The 18,466-nt window shown below is 40.0% G+C and overlaps 2 protein-coding genes across 2 annotated transcripts; one reads left to right on the forward strand and one right to left on the reverse strand.

Annotated features, from left to right (window-relative positions):
* Positions 1-831: 831 nt before the first annotated feature.
* LOC139147230 (glutathione synthetase-like) lies at positions 832-9,943 on the forward strand. Its single transcript, XM_070718248.1, has 10 exons — positions 832-1,245; positions 1,664-1,742; positions 1,972-2,126; positions 4,103-4,219; positions 5,240-5,401; positions 5,842-5,911; positions 6,471-6,674; positions 7,202-7,283; positions 7,974-8,163; positions 8,549-9,943. Exons 1-10 carry the CDS (start codon positions 974-976, stop codon positions 8,670-8,672), a joined length of 1,455 nt encoding a protein of 484 aa, XP_070574349.1. The 5' UTR covers positions 832-973; the 3' UTR covers positions 8,673-9,943.
* A 1,723-nt stretch (positions 9,944-11,666) lies between these two features.
* Positions 11,667-12,883, reverse strand: LOC139147231 (speriolin-like protein). Its single transcript, XM_070718249.1, has one exon. The coding sequence runs from the start codon at positions 12,749-12,751 to the stop codon at positions 11,774-11,776; it is 978 nt and encodes a 325-aa protein (XP_070574350.1). The 5' UTR covers positions 12,752-12,883; the 3' UTR covers positions 11,667-11,773.
* Positions 12,884-18,466: the final 5,583 nt, after the last annotated feature.

Consider the following 18,466-nt stretch of genomic DNA (forward strand, 5'->3'; position numbering starts at 1 on the left):
GAGCCTCTGTTATGTTTTTCTAACAAAATTTAGTTTACTGGATTGCCTAATAGGAGGCATAATAGTCTGCAACAATTGCAGACGTCACTGTAGTAGATTCTGCTCCGTCTGCTTTCTTTGGCTGATATGGCCGTCAGAAACGTGCATGCTTCTTAGCCTTGTCTAAACATAAAGCCGTTCCAAGAACACCTATCAGATATTATACCATCAGAGACTTTTCATGTTATGGCCGTCAGAAGGTAATTTACGACTGACCACTCACCTTACATCAGCCAGCGGAATGACATGAATAGATGAGTTATAATACCATACAAAATAACTTTATGATAACAATCGATATCTGGTTCTGAAATTATATTTACATCATAGTAATTTACTCCACAATAGTTTGGTTGCTTTATGACAACATAACGTGTATATCTACCCGCCCCTTCCACTTTAGAACTCATCCGTGCTAAAGAACTCTCTAACAAAGTCGATACATTTTTCTATTATTTCTTCAAAGCAAAATTCTAATTAGCAAGTGTCTTAATTACAAATACAATTACCGCTATGATAAGTAGCAGGGAATTGATTGCAAAAATGAACCTTCAATAAACCGTTTTGATCTTTCCAGTCATGGAGACAAAAGTAATATACTTTACAGGTCGTCACAAAATGGCCGCGCTGTCCAGATTGTAATTTATTTTTGTATTGTTGTCATTAAATAGCAGGGGAAATTAGCAGCAATTCGATAAGGAAGAAGTTCTATGTGATTTTGTTCCCTGTCTTTTCACATAGAAATCATTAACTCAATTTAAATAGCAATCTTTCATTTTTAACATGCACATATAAGAGTTGATACGATCCCCAGCTTCAGAATAGAACAGCACACAGTTAAGTAACAGCGGACTCAGCCCAGGAGTCTCGAGAAGCGATGAAGGTATTACTGTGTTTAGGTTTCTAAATCATTTTATAGATCTACCGTACAGCCATGGAAAGCTGTACAGCACTACCAATCAATGACGATGTTCTTGAAGACATCGTGTCACAGAGTAAAGACTTCGCCAACGTCCACGGAATCGTCATGAGAAGACGGGAATCACCAACATCATCGGAACTCGTGTGTTTCACACCGCACACTCTCCTGCCTTCCCCAGTCCCGAGAAAGTTATTTGAAGAAGCGCTTGGCGTGCAGGATGATTTCAATCTACTAGTTCATGGAGTTTCCAGGGACCATGGCTTTCTTAAAGAAGCCATGCAAGAGTGAGTTGTACATGTTGTATTTTTCAACAATGAAAACAAAATAGAAAAAAGGAATCGTCCCTCCCCACTAATTTCAGCTTTCTATTTCTTTGTGACTCTTCTTCGAACTTTTCTGCTGCAAACGTCATCTTTCATTAATATTGGTGTAAACATAGCATGGAACGACATTACTCGTAAGTGAACGTGAGTTTTGAAATCAGTCAAATGAAAGAGTCGCTCTCAGTACAAATTCCAAACATTAAATTCAATAGAAATAAAACCACAGACTGAAAGTTAAAACACTCTTCGTGTGAATTCACTATTTTAATCCGAGAAATACAAAGTATTTGTACGATTCTAATCAAATGTTACTGGAGTCAAATGGCTTTGGCGGCCATTTTCATTGTCTCATTAACATGTTACGGTCGCTGTTTTTCAGTGTTATAAAAGAAGATGACTTTAACAGAAGACTCTTTGATATTTACGAGGACGTCTATATCAAGAACTCACCAGCTCAGGTATTTCAAGCAAGTTCACATAAAATGTACTGTTTCTTTGATTTTACACATGACTTACTTAGCACAGAAAATCTTGCACAATTTACGTTCGCGCAAAGTGACATTTTTTGAAAAGGGAACAATGGTTTTATAATTAGCTTCTTAGCTTAGTATTTTAAAATTTTATTAAGTGAATAATATAAATATAAAGCTCTGTTTGAGTCACCGTTTAATGTTTACATTTTTACAGATTATAACCCTTGATATGCTGAGATCCGACTACATGTTCGATGGCATAGACGACAAACAAAATGAAGTGAGTGATGTTAAACTGCGACAGATTGAAATCAATACCTTTGCCAGTGGTTTGGCCGGACTTGGATCGCAGGCCACGCATATACACAGGTAATTTACCTTTAGACCTATCTTAGGCCAAAAAAGAAAAGACTGAGCTGTGTTTCTGATCCTCACGAGCGTCGATCTAGACCAGCTGCGTCAACCCTTTTCTATGTTCACTTGAAAAATGTACAGTGTGTTAGGCACGGAAGAAAATGTTACCTGTGTTACCTATTGAAAGCCGTTTGGGACCCCTTGGCAACAACTCTTTCCCCTTTGAAAATGTATGTATAAAAGGGAAAGCAACTCCACACATTGTTCATATCTGAATTGTTGGCGTTTTGTGTATAATATGTTTATGCACGGTATAGTGTATGTGTATGTGTATACTCAGAGCACATCGCTCACCACTGGATCTGGTCGTCACTTATCCACCCACTGATACATTATGTTATTGTAGCAGTAGTTCATCGTAGCTGTAGTAATAAAGTTTGAAGAAATACAGTCGACGCCTCTGTCTCCATCACTTGAACTCAAAAGATCCTGCTTCGTAAACAATCCCACACATTGTTTTTATATTGTGTGTAAGTGTGTATCATGTTTGGCTATTTTATGTAAAGTGTTGATCAGTCAAGGTTGATTAACCCTTTATTCTGGAGTTGTCGTTGTCACATTTGAGGTTGAGTAGCCGGGTCGTATTTTTTGGTATAAAGCGACTGAAAACTTTCTTGTTTTCTACCTATGCTTTAATAGGGAAAGAGTTGTCGCCGAGGGGTCCCCAACGGCTTTCCATAATTATCTGTAGGATCACATGTACAAAGTAAACAGTTCTTAACAGATGAGTTATCACCGTCATCATGTTTGATGTAACAGTTACCATTGCATAACATTCTTGTTTGTATTTTGTGTTTTTCATGTTGGAAGTTATATCGTATAAAATATTTTAAAATGTCAAAACCACGTCACCGTTACATTTTTGTAAGAAACCTAGGATAAGAAGCAAAACTGTTATTTTTTGGCCTTGTTTATTTTACATTTTCAATCCCGTCTACAAATAGGGATATTTTAATGACCTTGCAGAGCGTGCCAATCTAGCTTTTAGTCCGATAGTGGATTAAAGGGACAAAGTCGACCATTAAAAAAAATCGCCGACTTTGTCCCTTTAAAGATGCGATTTGATCTGAGCATATCTGTATGTTGTTGGTTCGAATCGAATCCGATTGAAAACTAGCCGTATTTTCTACCCTGGGTTGGTAACTCTGCTGGTGGACAGAATTGTCCCCGAGGTTATCGTTCGCCCAGTTAAAGCGATGAAATTCGTTTCTTCGCTTCGATAAAGTGTGTTCGATGTATGATAGTGAGAATGCGTGCGTGGGTGCTTCACGAACTCTACAACGTGTTGAGCGGTCTCAGTCAGAAAAATGTAACAACTTAGCCGGCTATTGAACCACTCTTTTTTTGGGAGTGGAGATTTAGCCGAGCGGTTCTCTCTGTGGCCTCTCCGCTAGGCGACTGATGCCGTATGTTGTGGGTTCGAATCCGATTGAAAACTAGCCGTACGCCTTAAGTCTAAAGTAACTTTTGTTGCCATGTGCACATCATGTCTGCAACATTGGTTTGAAGAGTCTGCGAAACTTTCGTCCAGTCTTGTTGAAAGCAAGTAAGAGATACGACAAATATCACCAAACCCTCAATTTTAAAGATAACATTATTCAAATATTCACCGTCAATACAGATCAACAGCATTGTAAATACGATTGAACACTGTTTACTTTTGTCTGTTACGGTTCTAAATGAAGTAGTTGCAAATCTTCTAGTGCCGCTGAAGACCGTGTTTGTCGAAATGTATTTTCAATTTTCTCTGTGAGGCTTGTCAATAATGAGAAAAAACAGTGGTTGTACCAAGAGTACTACCACTGTTTAATTTCCTATTATCGACCAACCATGATAACTGTCGGCAAATCGAAATGTTCGTTAGAGACAATTTTATCAATTTTAGTTCGTTGCTATCAATTTTATCACCATCAGTAATCTCCTCTTTGCAGGTTTAATCTTGAAAATCTCGGACTTTCAGATAAGGCGGCGAAATTACCTGACAGCAGGGCTGTGGACAACATGGCGGAAGGATTTGTTGAGGCCTGGCGTCTCTATGGCAACGAACGGTAAAAACAACACCTTGCATACATGCTATCTCACACGTCATTTTCATGTTTTGTTGATGAATGGATGAATTTGCTTTTTAAAAATATCCCAAAAGCAAACAGGTATTCATGGTGGTCGTATGCATGTGGTTGACTATCACGGAGATGACGTTGACAATAACAGTTGAATTTTGTCTCAACCTAGTAAATCCAGCTTCGATTCCAGGATCTTCAATCTTCCCTACAAAATTCCGTTCGGGGAAGAGATATGCAAACTGTTATACATGATTTCGAAAGCTACCAAAAACTACCACTTCTTACTGCAGACGCCAATTTGTACCGGAGATCAACTTTGATAAGCCCCTATCAATTTTCCTCACAATCTTCCAGTATCCCTTGGAAAACACTCAAGTACTTTGGTCAGTGTTAATGATAAACATACACTGCGCCTGCTGTGTTATCTCACCCCAGTTCCCCGCAAATAGATCCAAACTCACTGAACCAACCAATGGTGGTGAAAGGGTTAATTATCCCGGAATTTACAGTTACTCACCAATCTGAACTTTTGGATTCTCAACCCATATCATAAAAACAGAACACGTGACTCAGAGACTCTAAAATGTTGTTAAATACGAGGCCTTCAAATTACACCAACAGGTTGTTTTATTGAGATAGTGAAATTACAAGTGGATGTTTATTTTGTAACTCAATATATAAACAGAGTCGCATTCAATGTCTTTTACTGGAGAAGTTCGTGGTTCTACGATATGGAAATGTTAGTGTTTCTTCATCTTACTTCTATTGTCGAGTGGTATTTTCCGTCAAAAATTCAAGCAAACTTGAAAGTTGCTCAATTCATTGAAAAAAGACAAAAAGTAAGCTTACAATACATCACTTACACTAAAATGACTTATGATCTGATACACCGTCCTTCAATAATTTTATCATTCAGGTAAATGGAGTGTATCTAACGATAATCACTTCTGTCAGTTTGTTACTTAATGCATTCAATTTCACCGTCTTTTCACTGCTCCGATACAGGGCAGCAATTGTGTTCTTTATTGAAGAAGTGTCGTGGAATATCACGGATCAGAGATGGTTAGAGTATAAGATCCGTAGCATAAACAAATCTATTCCAATAATTAGAAGAAGAATTAACGACTTTGTGGAGAGAGCTAAATTAGACCACAATAGGCTAATTATGTAAGTAATGAGATGTTAATTGTTTCATAATTACATGTTACTAAGATTTAATTATCTCCTATCAAGCCTGAATTGCTCAAATGAATAGTCGACAATTACAACCGTATCAAAAGTTTATGAGCTAAAGTGATTCATTCACACGAAGAGAACTATTAAAAAGCTATCGCTCACCGAAGCTCGGAATTGTTTTAAAAGTTTTAGACCATTGATATGTTTGTTTTTAAAACACCATTACAGAACGACAAATACATCTTCTTTAAACAGGATTCCCTATAAATGTATTTATATTTGACCGCAATAGGCGGTGTATGGGGCAAAATTCAGAATGCTTGTTGTGAAGAACCCGCGTTTATGAACGAGTCGTCTTTGAGACAGCGCCCTCTACGCAAACGATGAGAAACAGTTCTCAGATAATAGAAATGTGTACATTTTCTCAACAGCGACAAATATGAGGTAGCAATAGTATACTATCGCTATGGCCATGACCCGGATCAATATAAAACAGAAAAGGTAAGTACAACGAATTGATTGTATACTAAACATTCCAAAAGTCCGAGGTGTCATGGTGCGTTTATTGGTGGATTGACATTTCACATGACATATTTGAATAACTTTGCTCTAGACCACAGCGTTCGACCAATTGAAATCACGTTTTCAACTGACAAGTTGCCGAGCATGCATCGTTGAAATATCGAGTTATTATCATGAAATGTGTCTCCAGGACTGTAGTTTTTACCTCAGGAAACAACTATAGGAACTTTTGCAAATCATGAAGAACGGATGCCCTAGAAACTCGTATTTATGTCAAGTAAAATATTATTATTGCGTATGTTAAAAACTTTAAATTTTACAAAATGTTGCGATAAATAAAAAAGGTCTCATGGAGTTTTTAACATTGAGTTATTTTATCGGTCAGTAACTCCATCATACTTCTTCATGTGCCAAAGGCGGTAAAACTGGATCTTGTTATAAAACTAGTCCAGAATCCCTGTATCTTGAAGTTGTAATTACGACTGTTTTTAACATACAGATATGCCATATTAAATGTACGTGTCCCTTTTCACACCAGGCATGGGAAGCTCGATTGATGATTGAGAAATCCCTGGCAATCAAGTGTCCATCCGTGATGAGTCATTTAGCAGGATCGAAGAAAATGCAGCAGGAATTGTCCAGACCAGGAGCCGTTGAGAGATTCCAGAAATACTTCCCCGATTCAGCAGAGTCGGTTCAGAGGATCAGAAACACATTTGCAGGACTTTATGCACTTGATATGGTGAGTGGAATACATCTTTATGACAATCTTCTAATCATACACTCATGGGTGTATCACCCCAACATGTAATACGAACCCAATATTGACTTATTTGCTCAGTATTATATCACAATGGGTCAGTAACGACCATCTTCCGCTCCACTAAGAGCCAACCAGTTAGGTTGGGTTACGGCGCCACCATGATGTATGACACGGCAATCAACAGGTGGTTGACATTACATGAAACTGGAGATGTTCTGTTATCAATGCTCCTATCCTGCAAACATTATTTGCAATTTTTGCCATGTTTGCCGTCACGTCGATATGCCAATATTTGTCGTCCACCCTCTTTTTGGGTGAATTTGTATGAGAAATATTAGGTTGCTGGAGACAAAATTGTAAATGTTTAGCTTCCCTTGACTTTTTGGGATCAAATCCAGATGCCTTCATTCTGCTATAACTGTCCTTTTTTAAATTTCTGACCCTTCTACCCAAATTCTTGCGAGCATTTCTTGCGTGATTCTTACATTTCCACATCTTCACATCAGGGCAAAGATGGTGACGCTGCCGTGCGGGAAGCCATGGCTCGTCCTGACATGTACGTTCTGAAACCGCAGAGAGAAGGGGGAGGTGAGTCACGTGATTCGTTTGCCTGGTCAAGACATTAATTTTGGTCGCGTGGTTAAACTTTGAAAAAACGCGAAGTGTCAACATTCATCAAACTGAAAAAAGAGAATTTATTTCTCATTCCCGTGGGCGTCGGTCTGTCAATACTATCTGCATGAGCCTTAATTTTTCGGATTCGCTTGAAAATCACCTAAAACAGATGGCAGTGCGTTGCGCATAGCAAAACGTTTTATTATCTGTAGATCATATGTACTCACTGTAAGTTTTGAACAGTGAACTTATTAATGTCATCTTGCTGCGTGTCAGAATAATCGCTGCTGTATGCAAATATTCATGTTTTCGATATTTTCATGTCAGTAGCTTGATCTTGTGGGCTAAATAGGAAAAAAAACGAAACTAATAAAACTGCACGACAGCATGTTTTGTTAGAAATCTAGGATGAGAAACAAACTTGTAATATTTCGGTCTTATAATATGAATTCTTAAAATATACGAGTATATCAAATTACAACTTCACTTGCTACATTTTATCATTTTAACCTTTCACCCTGTTTCATCCAGACTAGCAATTGCAACATTACTGAAATGAACCAAAGATATTGCAGTAAAAAAGGATAAATAGATATTAAATCAAAATGACTCTTTCTGCACTGACGGTTGGGCTTTTTTTGTATCACCTTGTCTATTGTCAAGGAAACAACCTTTTTGATGGTGATGTACTGTCAAAATTGCAAGAGATCGGTCAAGACTCAAGAAGAGCGTGCTACATAATGATGGATCGGATCATGCCGCTGGTTGTTAAGAACTATCCCATCCAGAGCGGACGTCCACTTGAAGTGAAAGAAATGGTCAGCGAGCTTGGAATATTCGGTGCGATAATAAGGTTAGACCGTAATTGTTCTTAAGTAAATTGTCGGATCTTCGAAGGTAGCGTCCGGGTTGTTATGAGAGGACATCGTCAGTACTTTAATATGGTCTAAGCAAACACAGCCTTAAGTGATTTCAAACGAATGAAACAGCTCTTCAATGTTACATAGTTATTCTCTGTTACACAGTGAAGGATATCGATAAACGCACTAATTTGGCATAAATATTAATGCAAAAGTCATGCCGGTAAGGGCTCCAGTAAAAACTCATCGACTGTTTGTTCTACCAGACAACGGTGCACAAACCTCAGAATATACAAGCGAATCAGCATAGAACATAGACTTCGTGACCATTTGGTATTTTTTGCAGGTGTGTAATGAGTTCTTTTATTTTCCTTTCAGCAAAGGCGATGAGGTTCTGTACAATAAGACCTGTGGCCATATCCTCAGAACAAAATTAAAATCTGCTCTCGAAGGAAGCTTCGCGTATGGAACCGCTATGATTGATAGTCCGTACCTTGTGTGATACACGTGTGGAGGGACCGTGTGTGATACTAACAAGTTGTCCGATTGACGCATTTAGTTATATTCAAAGTATGTTTATTTCCCCCCAAAAAACAAAACAAAACAAAACAAAACAAAAACATTCTGTTTCCCCCGGCCTTCGTTCTCGGGAAACAGTCTGAGGTGACTCACAGGCCCGAGAGGGTAAAGACGTATGCTGTTGCCCTCATGGCCAGTCAATATGTGTTTTATAACACACCTCATCCGCAGTGATGCATAAGAACGTACCATACACAAAAACTTGTCGCATGTATGTTGGAGTGGTTCGGCAACACGTTCAATGCACCTTTGATTATCGTTTCGTCCGTTTCGAGTCCTTGTTGGAAACCAGAGCAATCAGTTCTTCTTTAGAAAATAGGATAAGCCGAGAATTTTCTCGACTATCTTGTCGCTCGGCCGCAGACGACATTTTTGAAGTCAGTGGGCATCATTTTTTGGGACTGATGCCTCGCACACTCCAGGCAAATGATGCCTGATGACATCGTTTACGTGGATCAGTATACACATATTGACTGGCCATGAGAGCAACAGCATACGTCTGTACCCCGAGGGACTGTGAGTCACCCCCAAAAACAGACTGTTTCCCGAGGCCGTAGGCCGAGGGAAACAGTCTGTTTTGGGGGTGACTCACAGGTCCGAGGGGTTGAAGACGTATGCTGTTGCCCTAATGGCCAGTCAATATGTGTTTTGTAACACACCTCATCCGTAGTCATACATAAGAACGTACCATACACAAAAGTTGTGGCATGTAAGCTTATGATGTAATATGTTGGAGTGGTTCAGCAGAAAAAGTTTTTCCCGACAGGGTCGCAATACTTCTGCAAAACGTTCAATGCACCTTTGATTATCGTCTTCGTTCGTTTCGAGTCCTTGTTTGAAACCAGAGCATTCAGTTCTTCTTCAGAAAGTAGGATAAACCGAGAAATTTCTCGACTATCGTTTCGCTCGACCGCAGACGACATCTTTGTTTACATTCCAGTTCGCATGCGCAAGTGTTTATTTTGACGTCAGCGGGCATCATTTTTCGGAACTGATGCCTGGCAGGCAACAGTTCCGACAAATGATGCCTGATGACGTCGTTTACGTGGATCAGCACAAAAAGAACGCATCCCACGTGACTATCAATTGTCGAATTAGAACAAAGACTGCCGATGAGGTGTGTTACAATATACACATATTGACTGGCCATGAGGGCAACAGCATACGTCTGTACCCCGAGGGACTAAGAGTCACCCCCAAAAATAGACTGTTTCCCGAGGCCCTCGGCCTACGGCCTCGGGAAACAGTCTGTTTTTGGGGGTGACTCACAGGCCCGAGGGGTTAAAGACGTATGCTGTTGCCCTTATGGCCAGTCAATATGTGTTTTGTAACACACCTCATCCGTAGTCACTCATACATAAGAACGTACCATACACAAAAGTTGTCGCATGTAAGCTATATGATATGTTGGAGTGGTTCAGCAAGAAAAAGTTTTTGCCGACAGGGTCGCAATACTTCTGCAAAACGTTCAATGCACCTTTGATTATCGTCTTCGTTCGTTTCGAGTCCTTGTTTGAAACCATAGCATTCAGTTCTTCTTCAGAAAGTAGGATAAACCGAGAAATTTCTCGACTATCGTTTCGCTCGTCCGCAGATGGCATCTTTGTTTACATTCCAGTTCGCGCATGCGCCAATGTTTTTTTGACGTCAGCGGGCATCAATTTTTGGAACTGATGCCTGGCAGGCAACAGTTCCGACAAATGATGCCTGATGACGTCGTTTACGTGGATCAGCACAAAAAGAACGCATCCCACGTGACTGTCAATTGGCGAATTAGAACACAGACTGCGGATGAGGTGTGTTACAATACAAAAAGAACGCATCCCACGTGATTATCAATTGACGAATTATAACACAGACTGCGGAAGAAGTGTGTTACAATGTTGAATGACTTTTGAGCGATAAATTGACCATCAGGTCGTATGTCCCACTGCACATCCGGGTCATCCGTCTGAGATGCGTGGTGCCTTCAAGATCCGTCATCAGGAATCGTTCAACTTGCCTCAGGCTGCGATTACGAAGGCAACCACCTTCAAGAATGGTCACATCTGTTGATAGGGTTGGGTATTTTCTGGATTTTATGCCTGCAATGTATATCACTGCGAAAACTCAGGAAAATTTTAATATTAACAATTTTTTTTCAGGAATTTATTTACTGCAATCTTAAGATCCATGGCAAAGTGTTTTTCACTTTTGAAACCCTTGCCGTAGTATTGGAACGCTACAAGATGAAAACATAGATTAAAAGATTGATAATGTCATAATTCATAAAATAATCTCTGTAGTTTATTTTCTTGTTTGTACTTTGATCGATTCCTTACTTCAACTAATTGTTCAGTCAAAATAGAGTTAATATAGCCAAAAACACCACAACTTCAGCATTACGAAATCGAGTTCATTTTGGGCAACAGAGTGTTGATACTGTATCTAGTACGGCGAAGTCTGCAAGTTATATGGCCAACTGCGTTTCTATGACCAAATAGAACTACCGAGCAATCGTGACTAAAGAAAAGCTAGTATGGTTCTCATATATCATTAAGGTCTATATGTTACTCCGTTTTCCCCACAACACGCGACGATTCGTGAAGGATAGGTCACTTTCGTGTGAATAACAACGCTGTCTCTCTACTGATGCGTCTGTTAGCTTGCACCGTATGAATATCACGTACTTTTTATAAACAAAATGCACATTTTACATGTACATATTGAATATGCTTGTATGTGTGTTGATAACTTATGACGATTTTTTCACCATTTTTGTTTTACATGTAAACGACAGTTTCTTGTTCTAGTCCCCGAAGCATGATGAGATACACAGTATTCAGCTTGTCAACTCAGTTACAACAAATAAAAATGAATGAAAGAGATTTTATTTTGACTTCTGAAATTCAAAATCAACCAATTACATGCACCCTACTTCTGATTATTGTTATGGAAACCACGCGTTCTTTTAAAGAGGCATGTAGGCCAATTCGTGAATGATAGATTGCTGTTGTTCGCTGCACACTGCGGTGTAGCCGATGATTAATAAAAGAAGATAGGTTTTCCATCTTCCATCGCCAGCGCTGCCAAACATTCCGACAAACAGAGCATGTCTTCTTCGTCCCTGGGATGCAACTTCAAATCTATGATCTGCTGGTGAAGGCATTCCCGTGTGTATTCAGATTGCGAGGCCTCGTCCCTGCCAGGTCTAATATCGAGCATACCGTAGGAATTAATAATTCGTATGATTATCGCTGGGTGACGTTCCAGGTTGAATCCCACCGTCGTTATGATATCGATGATGTCTTGAAATCTTTGTCGAAGAACATCACGTGTCATTTCGTCTGCCCATTCAAGCTCGATCATCTTTGGTATGTTTAGAACCGTGTATCCATAGAAGCGGCGCTTTGATTGGCCAGGCAGTATCCCTTGACTGAAGACATAGCTTACAATTCGCCTGTCAAGTTGATAAGCGATCTCTCCTAGAATCCTTTCACTACTATTCTTGTCAGTATTTCCAATCTGAGGAAGTGATATCATTTTGTTAATACCGTACATTGTGTTCAGAATATTCGGTATCGGTGGGCTCTGTGACTCAATTTCCGTTTCTTTCTGGAAATGTGCGTGTAATTTTGCATCTGAGGTTGCCGCCAAATTTGTATCCTCAACAATTTTGTCGTCTGCGGCAACGGTGCCAACTTTCTCATCTTCAGTTCTCTCATGAATATCCTCCATCACTTTGTTGCCATTGGCAATAACATCCAGTTGTTCATTTTTCACCGTTTCTGCGGTTTCCCCCTCGATGTAACTCTCCTGGTAATTTCTAGGTGCCCTCCCCTTGGCGGGCGTGGAGGTGGCGGGCTGACGCAATTGCAATGCCAGCTGTTCTTCCCACTCGTGTAGGTCAGTATCATCGACGTCATCGGACACTGAACACATGCATGGTTTGGTCAAGCTATAGCGACTACACTCGCAAATGATACCACTGGAGTCGGCATCATGTAGAACTTCACTTGCCATAAGAACCTCGTCGACTGAATTCGCTCGCGTATTTTCTTTCTCTACTGTTTCCTTTTCCTTAACCTTTTCCTCCGAAGTCGCTTGTTTCAGTTCCTTCAGTGGATTTCCTATAAAGAGTAAATTTTAAAGAAAAAAAACCAAATAAGCTTATTATTACGCACATTTGTATTTGTTTTCTCATTTGGAAAAAAGTCACAGTTCTACCGATATGCATTCCGCATATACCAGGTAGGGCCATAATAGTGCAAAGATGAAAACTATCGTGTTTCCCAAGGAAGGGGTGAACTAGCACAAATAGGTAACACAGTACGAAATCTACACAAGGCATCATTTCATTCATGTCCTTGATACGGTATTCACGTACGGAGATCGACATTTTCCAGAACCATTGTGGATCACGATGGTAGATCCCCTACCACAGAGAGATGGTATACTTCAGTGGGCTCTTAAACCAGGAATATTTTCGCCGCACTATAGTGTACGGTTACATCTTTTCCGGAGAACCAGGTTGTAGTCGATTTCATTTTCCTTGAAACCCATAATCTCACGCAAATGTATGTATCGTTTACAATATACGGACTGTACAGACTGGCTCGCAAGAAGCAAAGCGCACGCTTGTAACAATAACTGTTACACCTACCACGACTCGCCATGCTGCTACAGATTCCCATACCGTCCTTATCGCTACGACATGTCTCCAGGCACTGATACAAGCTGATGGCAATATATCATTTGAAATTTCCATGTAGCAAGACATTTCATATGTCTATTGAGAGACTACAAAATAACTGGCCCATCCGTTTCCATGGCGAGGGCATTCAGCGCTTTGAGCGTAATCTCACGAATTAAGAAACGAAACATCTGACAGCAGTCAGCTGTTCTTTTCAGCGTTATATCTTGTCCCTTTCAATTCTCACCGAATAACCTCCATCTTATAATCTCTTATTGTTCTTGGTGAATATATGCCATCATCTTGAAGACACACGGAAATCCCACGATAATTATTTGAGAGAAACGAATTCACCGCAATTTTTAAAGCTTATTACATTTGGAAACCCACGTGAATATTAGTAGATATGTATTCATTCGTATTTAACTAGATAAATAAAATTAAGGTATGACACACGTATAGGTATTTAAATTAATCTGTCATAGTTTATTATATACAGATAGTTGTGTCATTATGTTTATATATAATCCGCAGTTTTGGTATGTTTATATCGTGTTTGTGATAACCTTAAATTGTCATTGACTTCTCATAAGGGGTATCTTTAATATGGTCGTTTTGTCAGCCGTAGCAGAGCATAATCGTTCTGCTGATAAATCACATCTTCAAAGTCACCTTTGCTTTAGCGACAGCAAACGCTTGCCGTACTGAAAGACGTGCGCATGCGTTGCCGAAGATAAATCGATATACGGCGTCATATCACATCATATCACACACTTGTTCAGTGATCTCACGTTTTTGATGGCATTTATAAGCAATCCGATAATACTTTTCAATGGGCTGACTGCGAAATAGAATGTCGTGCTCTGACGATTAGCTGTTCTATGGAAAACGGACGCTGATGAAGTTCCCACGTTATGATAGTGACGTAAACAAATGCCGCGTACACAAACACGCACATAGGAATACACATAGTTCTATTTATGGTTTTGCGCTTTTTTGTACATGGGACCATTCGAATAGTCCGGGTTTAACAGGTAATGTATGACGTCATCAAAATCGTGTCACAATGACTGAATAAAAAGTCGCTTTTTATTTCAGTGCAAAATTTCTGATATATTGAAAAAACAATGGATCTTAGGCAAGGGTTCTGTTGGTGGCATATTTCGTCTTTGAAGTCGACAAGAGATTGAGATGAAATGGAGCTTTCAAATGTGAAGCCTTGTTGCATAGTAACAAAATCATAAGTAGATGATGTGTAATTTCTCTAAAGTTCAACATTCCGTTTTAAAATCGACTGAATGCCAGCACTTTTCTGGTTCGTCTTACCGTTCATCCATGACGTCAGAAATGCTATGACGGTGGCTGTTCTTAAGTCGCCATTCTCTTTCATCAACAGTAACTGTTGACGCAGCAGCTCATTTTCCGTCTTGATCACTTCGTTTTCATGTTGTAACTCTTCGTTGCGCGCACGCCAGTCGCTTTCCCTGGTTTCTCGCTCGTCGACACGATGCTGCTCGTCTCCGGGGCCATCAGCGCCCTCTTCGGTTGTCGAAAGTCGTAAATCGTCGGTTTGTAAACTCGAAAAGTTAACTGACATACTACTTTCTGTGGCGAAGGATTGGGTTAAAAAAGATTATCATCGTAATGTACATATTTGATGCAAGTTTTCGAACGCAATGATCAAGTGACGTCACAAATAAAAACTTTAATGACAGAATTCTTGAGGGCGCTCTACTTACCTAGAATCATAGAACAGAACTGCGCCTAACGTTCCATATCGCACCGTACCTCATCAGCTATGCACTCCCTCTTCAACGTTACCCTTCTGTAGTCTCGTAGATTTATGCATATATTATAACAGACAGATTGAAGGCTCTTAAAATATACTGATTTCATCATATTTCGCTGAAACTTGAAGTGAGTTCAGTCAGACAATTTTCTCCGTTAAAAGTCTCAATGGTTCCCACGAAGTCCTTTGCCAAATACACACTTTACGTTTTTCTTCCCTTTCTTTCCATCCTAAAAACACCTATACTTAAAAGAATTTAAACCGATTTTACTTAATGTCTACCGAGTTTACAGCTAAAAGATTCCGTTTTTAACAGGTGCTATAATCCCTTCTCAACTTTTGGCCGTAAACGTAATCAGAGAGAGAGAGAGAGAGAGAGAGAGAGAGAGAGAGCACGCATATATGACGAGGATAGTAATGTAATGATTCAACCACAACTATATTTTTCTGAACTGATGGATGAAGTCGCTCGGGGCCTACTTTTTTCGTATGAAATTTTCGGAAATTCTGAAATGGAAATTATTGATCGTTTGAGATGTAACACTTTTAATTTCACCCGGTATGGTTGAGGCTTCCTAACACTTTCCCGGAATGCCGTACTTCACGCTGGAAAGCTACGGGTATACCATCGTTGCAATTCAATGTTGTTCATTAAGTTATCGATTCCGCGTTTCGCTACGGATGCAATGCACTGTACTGCCTGCATTATTTACAATTCATGATGTCATTGTTTTTAAGGTATCAAAGTCGGTCAGGGACATTTGTAGGAATCAGGATAGGGACATTTTAAATGTGAAAAATAAATAACATCATCTGATAGATCACATCTCGTCATTAACAGAAGTCTTTGACAAAGAATATGTTGCCGGTTGCATTTGAAATTTATTTCTTGATAGACGGAGAAATGAATTTCTCAATTTACCGAGTATTATCGTATATGAAAGATATCAATCGGTGAAAAAGGTGAAATATAGTACACAGAGCTTTGAAATATGATGCGTTAGAGAGCAAGAGAAGTTAATCATGATAATTTCAGTAATTTTTCGCAATATTTTAGCGAAAAGTGGAACGTTGAGAAAGCGGTCGTCGGAACTGCGCTTGTGCGAGTTTCTTGTTCACAAAATCTAGACGCACCTAGTACCTCATAGCTGCAACATTTAAATTATACGATGTAGATTATGACAGACATGTTTTAACTTTCAACAATCACCATCGTACCTTGGATATAGTGTTTACCTTCGTCGTATGGGTCCCATACGACCTTTGGGCGTAGTTCCGACGACTGCATCCCTTCAGGTATCTCTCGTTAGAAAAACTTTGACAAACTTCCCTGGTGATGTTTGACAAGCAACTTGCTGTTTGCATTTGGCTAGCTATTGTCATGACCCGGCAGCGTCTGCGGCACAAACTCACTGAACGTAAAAAAATACTTGAAAGTATTAACGCAACCACTCTGCGTCTTGAGTGATTTGTAAAGACTTGACTCTTATAAATTCCCTGGACAGAAACATGGACAGGGATTCTTAATGAAAGAACTTACCAAAACAGATCACTTAACATGTCACCAGCATACCTTCTATGCTAATGTCTATTTTCCTTAATTCCACCCATTCGTCTTTCAATATCTACGTGAAATGAGACGCTTGGGGCTACCTGTACCCGACACAGTATTTCGACTCTGAAGCTGCCAAAGCCTGCATCGAGCTTTCAGACGATAGTTAAAGGTGAGCCATAACGTTGGGTCATAAAACAACGACGTTTAATGCAGTTAACTTTAACGTCACTTCCATAAGAAGGCATCATATCGACCTTTTCATCTTGCAGTTTTGATACGAGGGTCGCCGTGACGTCGTCGACCATCTCGTGGACGCCACACCTGAGTACGCTTGCTCGACGCCAAGGCCAACAACGAGATCAATCAGATGTTTGTCAGTGAATTTTCTATCACCTGGTGTGCAAAATCTGCTGTTACCTGCTGGGTAAACATTCGGCCATTTACTGATTTACCACCAAATCGCATCGATAGGCTCTTTGTTGTACTTTGGAGTAGTTTGTTTATCATGGTTTGATCAGATGAGGGCAGCTATCCCAATTATCTGAAAGTTGAACCTATGTCAGGTTCTTGCTACTCCAGATAGTGATCGATCATGACACAAACAACTACACGTCAAGCTTCTCCTATTTACCCGGATACGGTATTTTGTGGGCTACCGAGGGTTACGGGCTGCGGGTCGCAATAAATTTTCTCATGGTTAATATATTGTCGTTTGACTGTAAAACATCCATAAAACTCAGTTTTCTCGCATATCGTTTCCGAAACAATGTTTTTCGCTCTCATTTTAATAAAGCTGCATATTGACAGCGGGATTTCATCATACATTATTATCGACGGCCATGACTTCATTTCAGTGTAGTCTTATAAGCCTACTGTTCGGGGTTTGACAATTTTGCGACAAAAGGATTAGAAATTTAGGGAGCGTTCAGTTTTTACGGCCTGGGGGGGCCGGCAAAATCTTGTCGCCGGTGTTCAAAAAAATATAGACCCCCCCCTGCATTTTTTGTGAAAAAAAGATGACACCCCCCCCCTTTGTCAGACGAAAAAAATTGATGACCCCCCCCCCCTGAAAAATAACCAAAACCCATATGTCAAATTTACCCGCATGATTTGGATTTGAACTCCGGTACGTGGCGCACTTTATATGTGTAGCAGAGATGCCAGTGCACAAACTTCTCAGCCACATCCATTGAAACGTCTGTTAATTAGGACGACTGTAAGGCAATTTTTAACTTCATTTCAACTCATGTCCATGGACATTGTATAAAGTAAACTTTATTGGAGTGGTTTGCCAAAGGCAGCCCTCCGGTGAAGAGGGTCATGGGCCAATACGTAAAGTCAACTTTATTCTAGTGGGCCACCAAAGGTGGCCCGCCGGTAAAGAGGGTCGATCATGGCTATTGCATAAAGTAGACTTTACTGGACAGGACCGCTGAAGGCGCGCGGCCATTACCATTATTCAGTGCGTGATCCCAGGGGTCCCTCAAAAATGTTTCTAATACAAGCCGCGGCTTCAATTGGGAATTTTACAGTAAGATTGCCGTGGAGTATTACATAAAGTCAATTTATTGTAGCGGCGGCCCGCCAGTAAAGAGGGTCGGATCATGGCCATTGCGTGAAGTAAACCTAATTGGAGTGGGCCGCCAAAGGCGTCTGTCCGTTAAGAGGGTCATGGGTAATACATAATGTATATTTATTGTA

Source organism: Ptychodera flava, chromosome 13, assembly GCF_041260155.1.
Source record: "Ptychodera flava strain L36383 chromosome 13, AS_Pfla_20210202, whole genome shotgun sequence".
NCBI classification, from domain to species: Eukaryota; Metazoa; Hemichordata; class Enteropneusta; family Ptychoderidae; genus Ptychodera; species Ptychodera flava.

Excerpts from the sequence above, each read along its gene's own strand:
- LOC139147230 (XM_070718248.1), top strand. The coding sequence starts at position 974 with ATGGAAAGCTGTACAGCACTACCAATCAATGACGATGTTCTTGAAGAC. Across the intron at positions 6,675-7,201 it reads GACTTTATGCACTTGATATG|GGCAAAGATGGTGACGCTGC; the intron begins GTGAGTGGAATA and ends TCTTCACATCAG. Across the intron at positions 7,284-7,973 it reads ACCGCAGAGAGAAGGGGGAG|GAAACAACCTTTTTGATGGT; the intron begins GTGAGTCACGTG and ends TCTATTGTCAAG.
- LOC139147231 (XM_070718249.1), bottom strand. The coding sequence starts at position 12,751 with ATGGCAAGTGAAGTTCTACATGATGCCGACTCCAGTGGTATCATTTGC.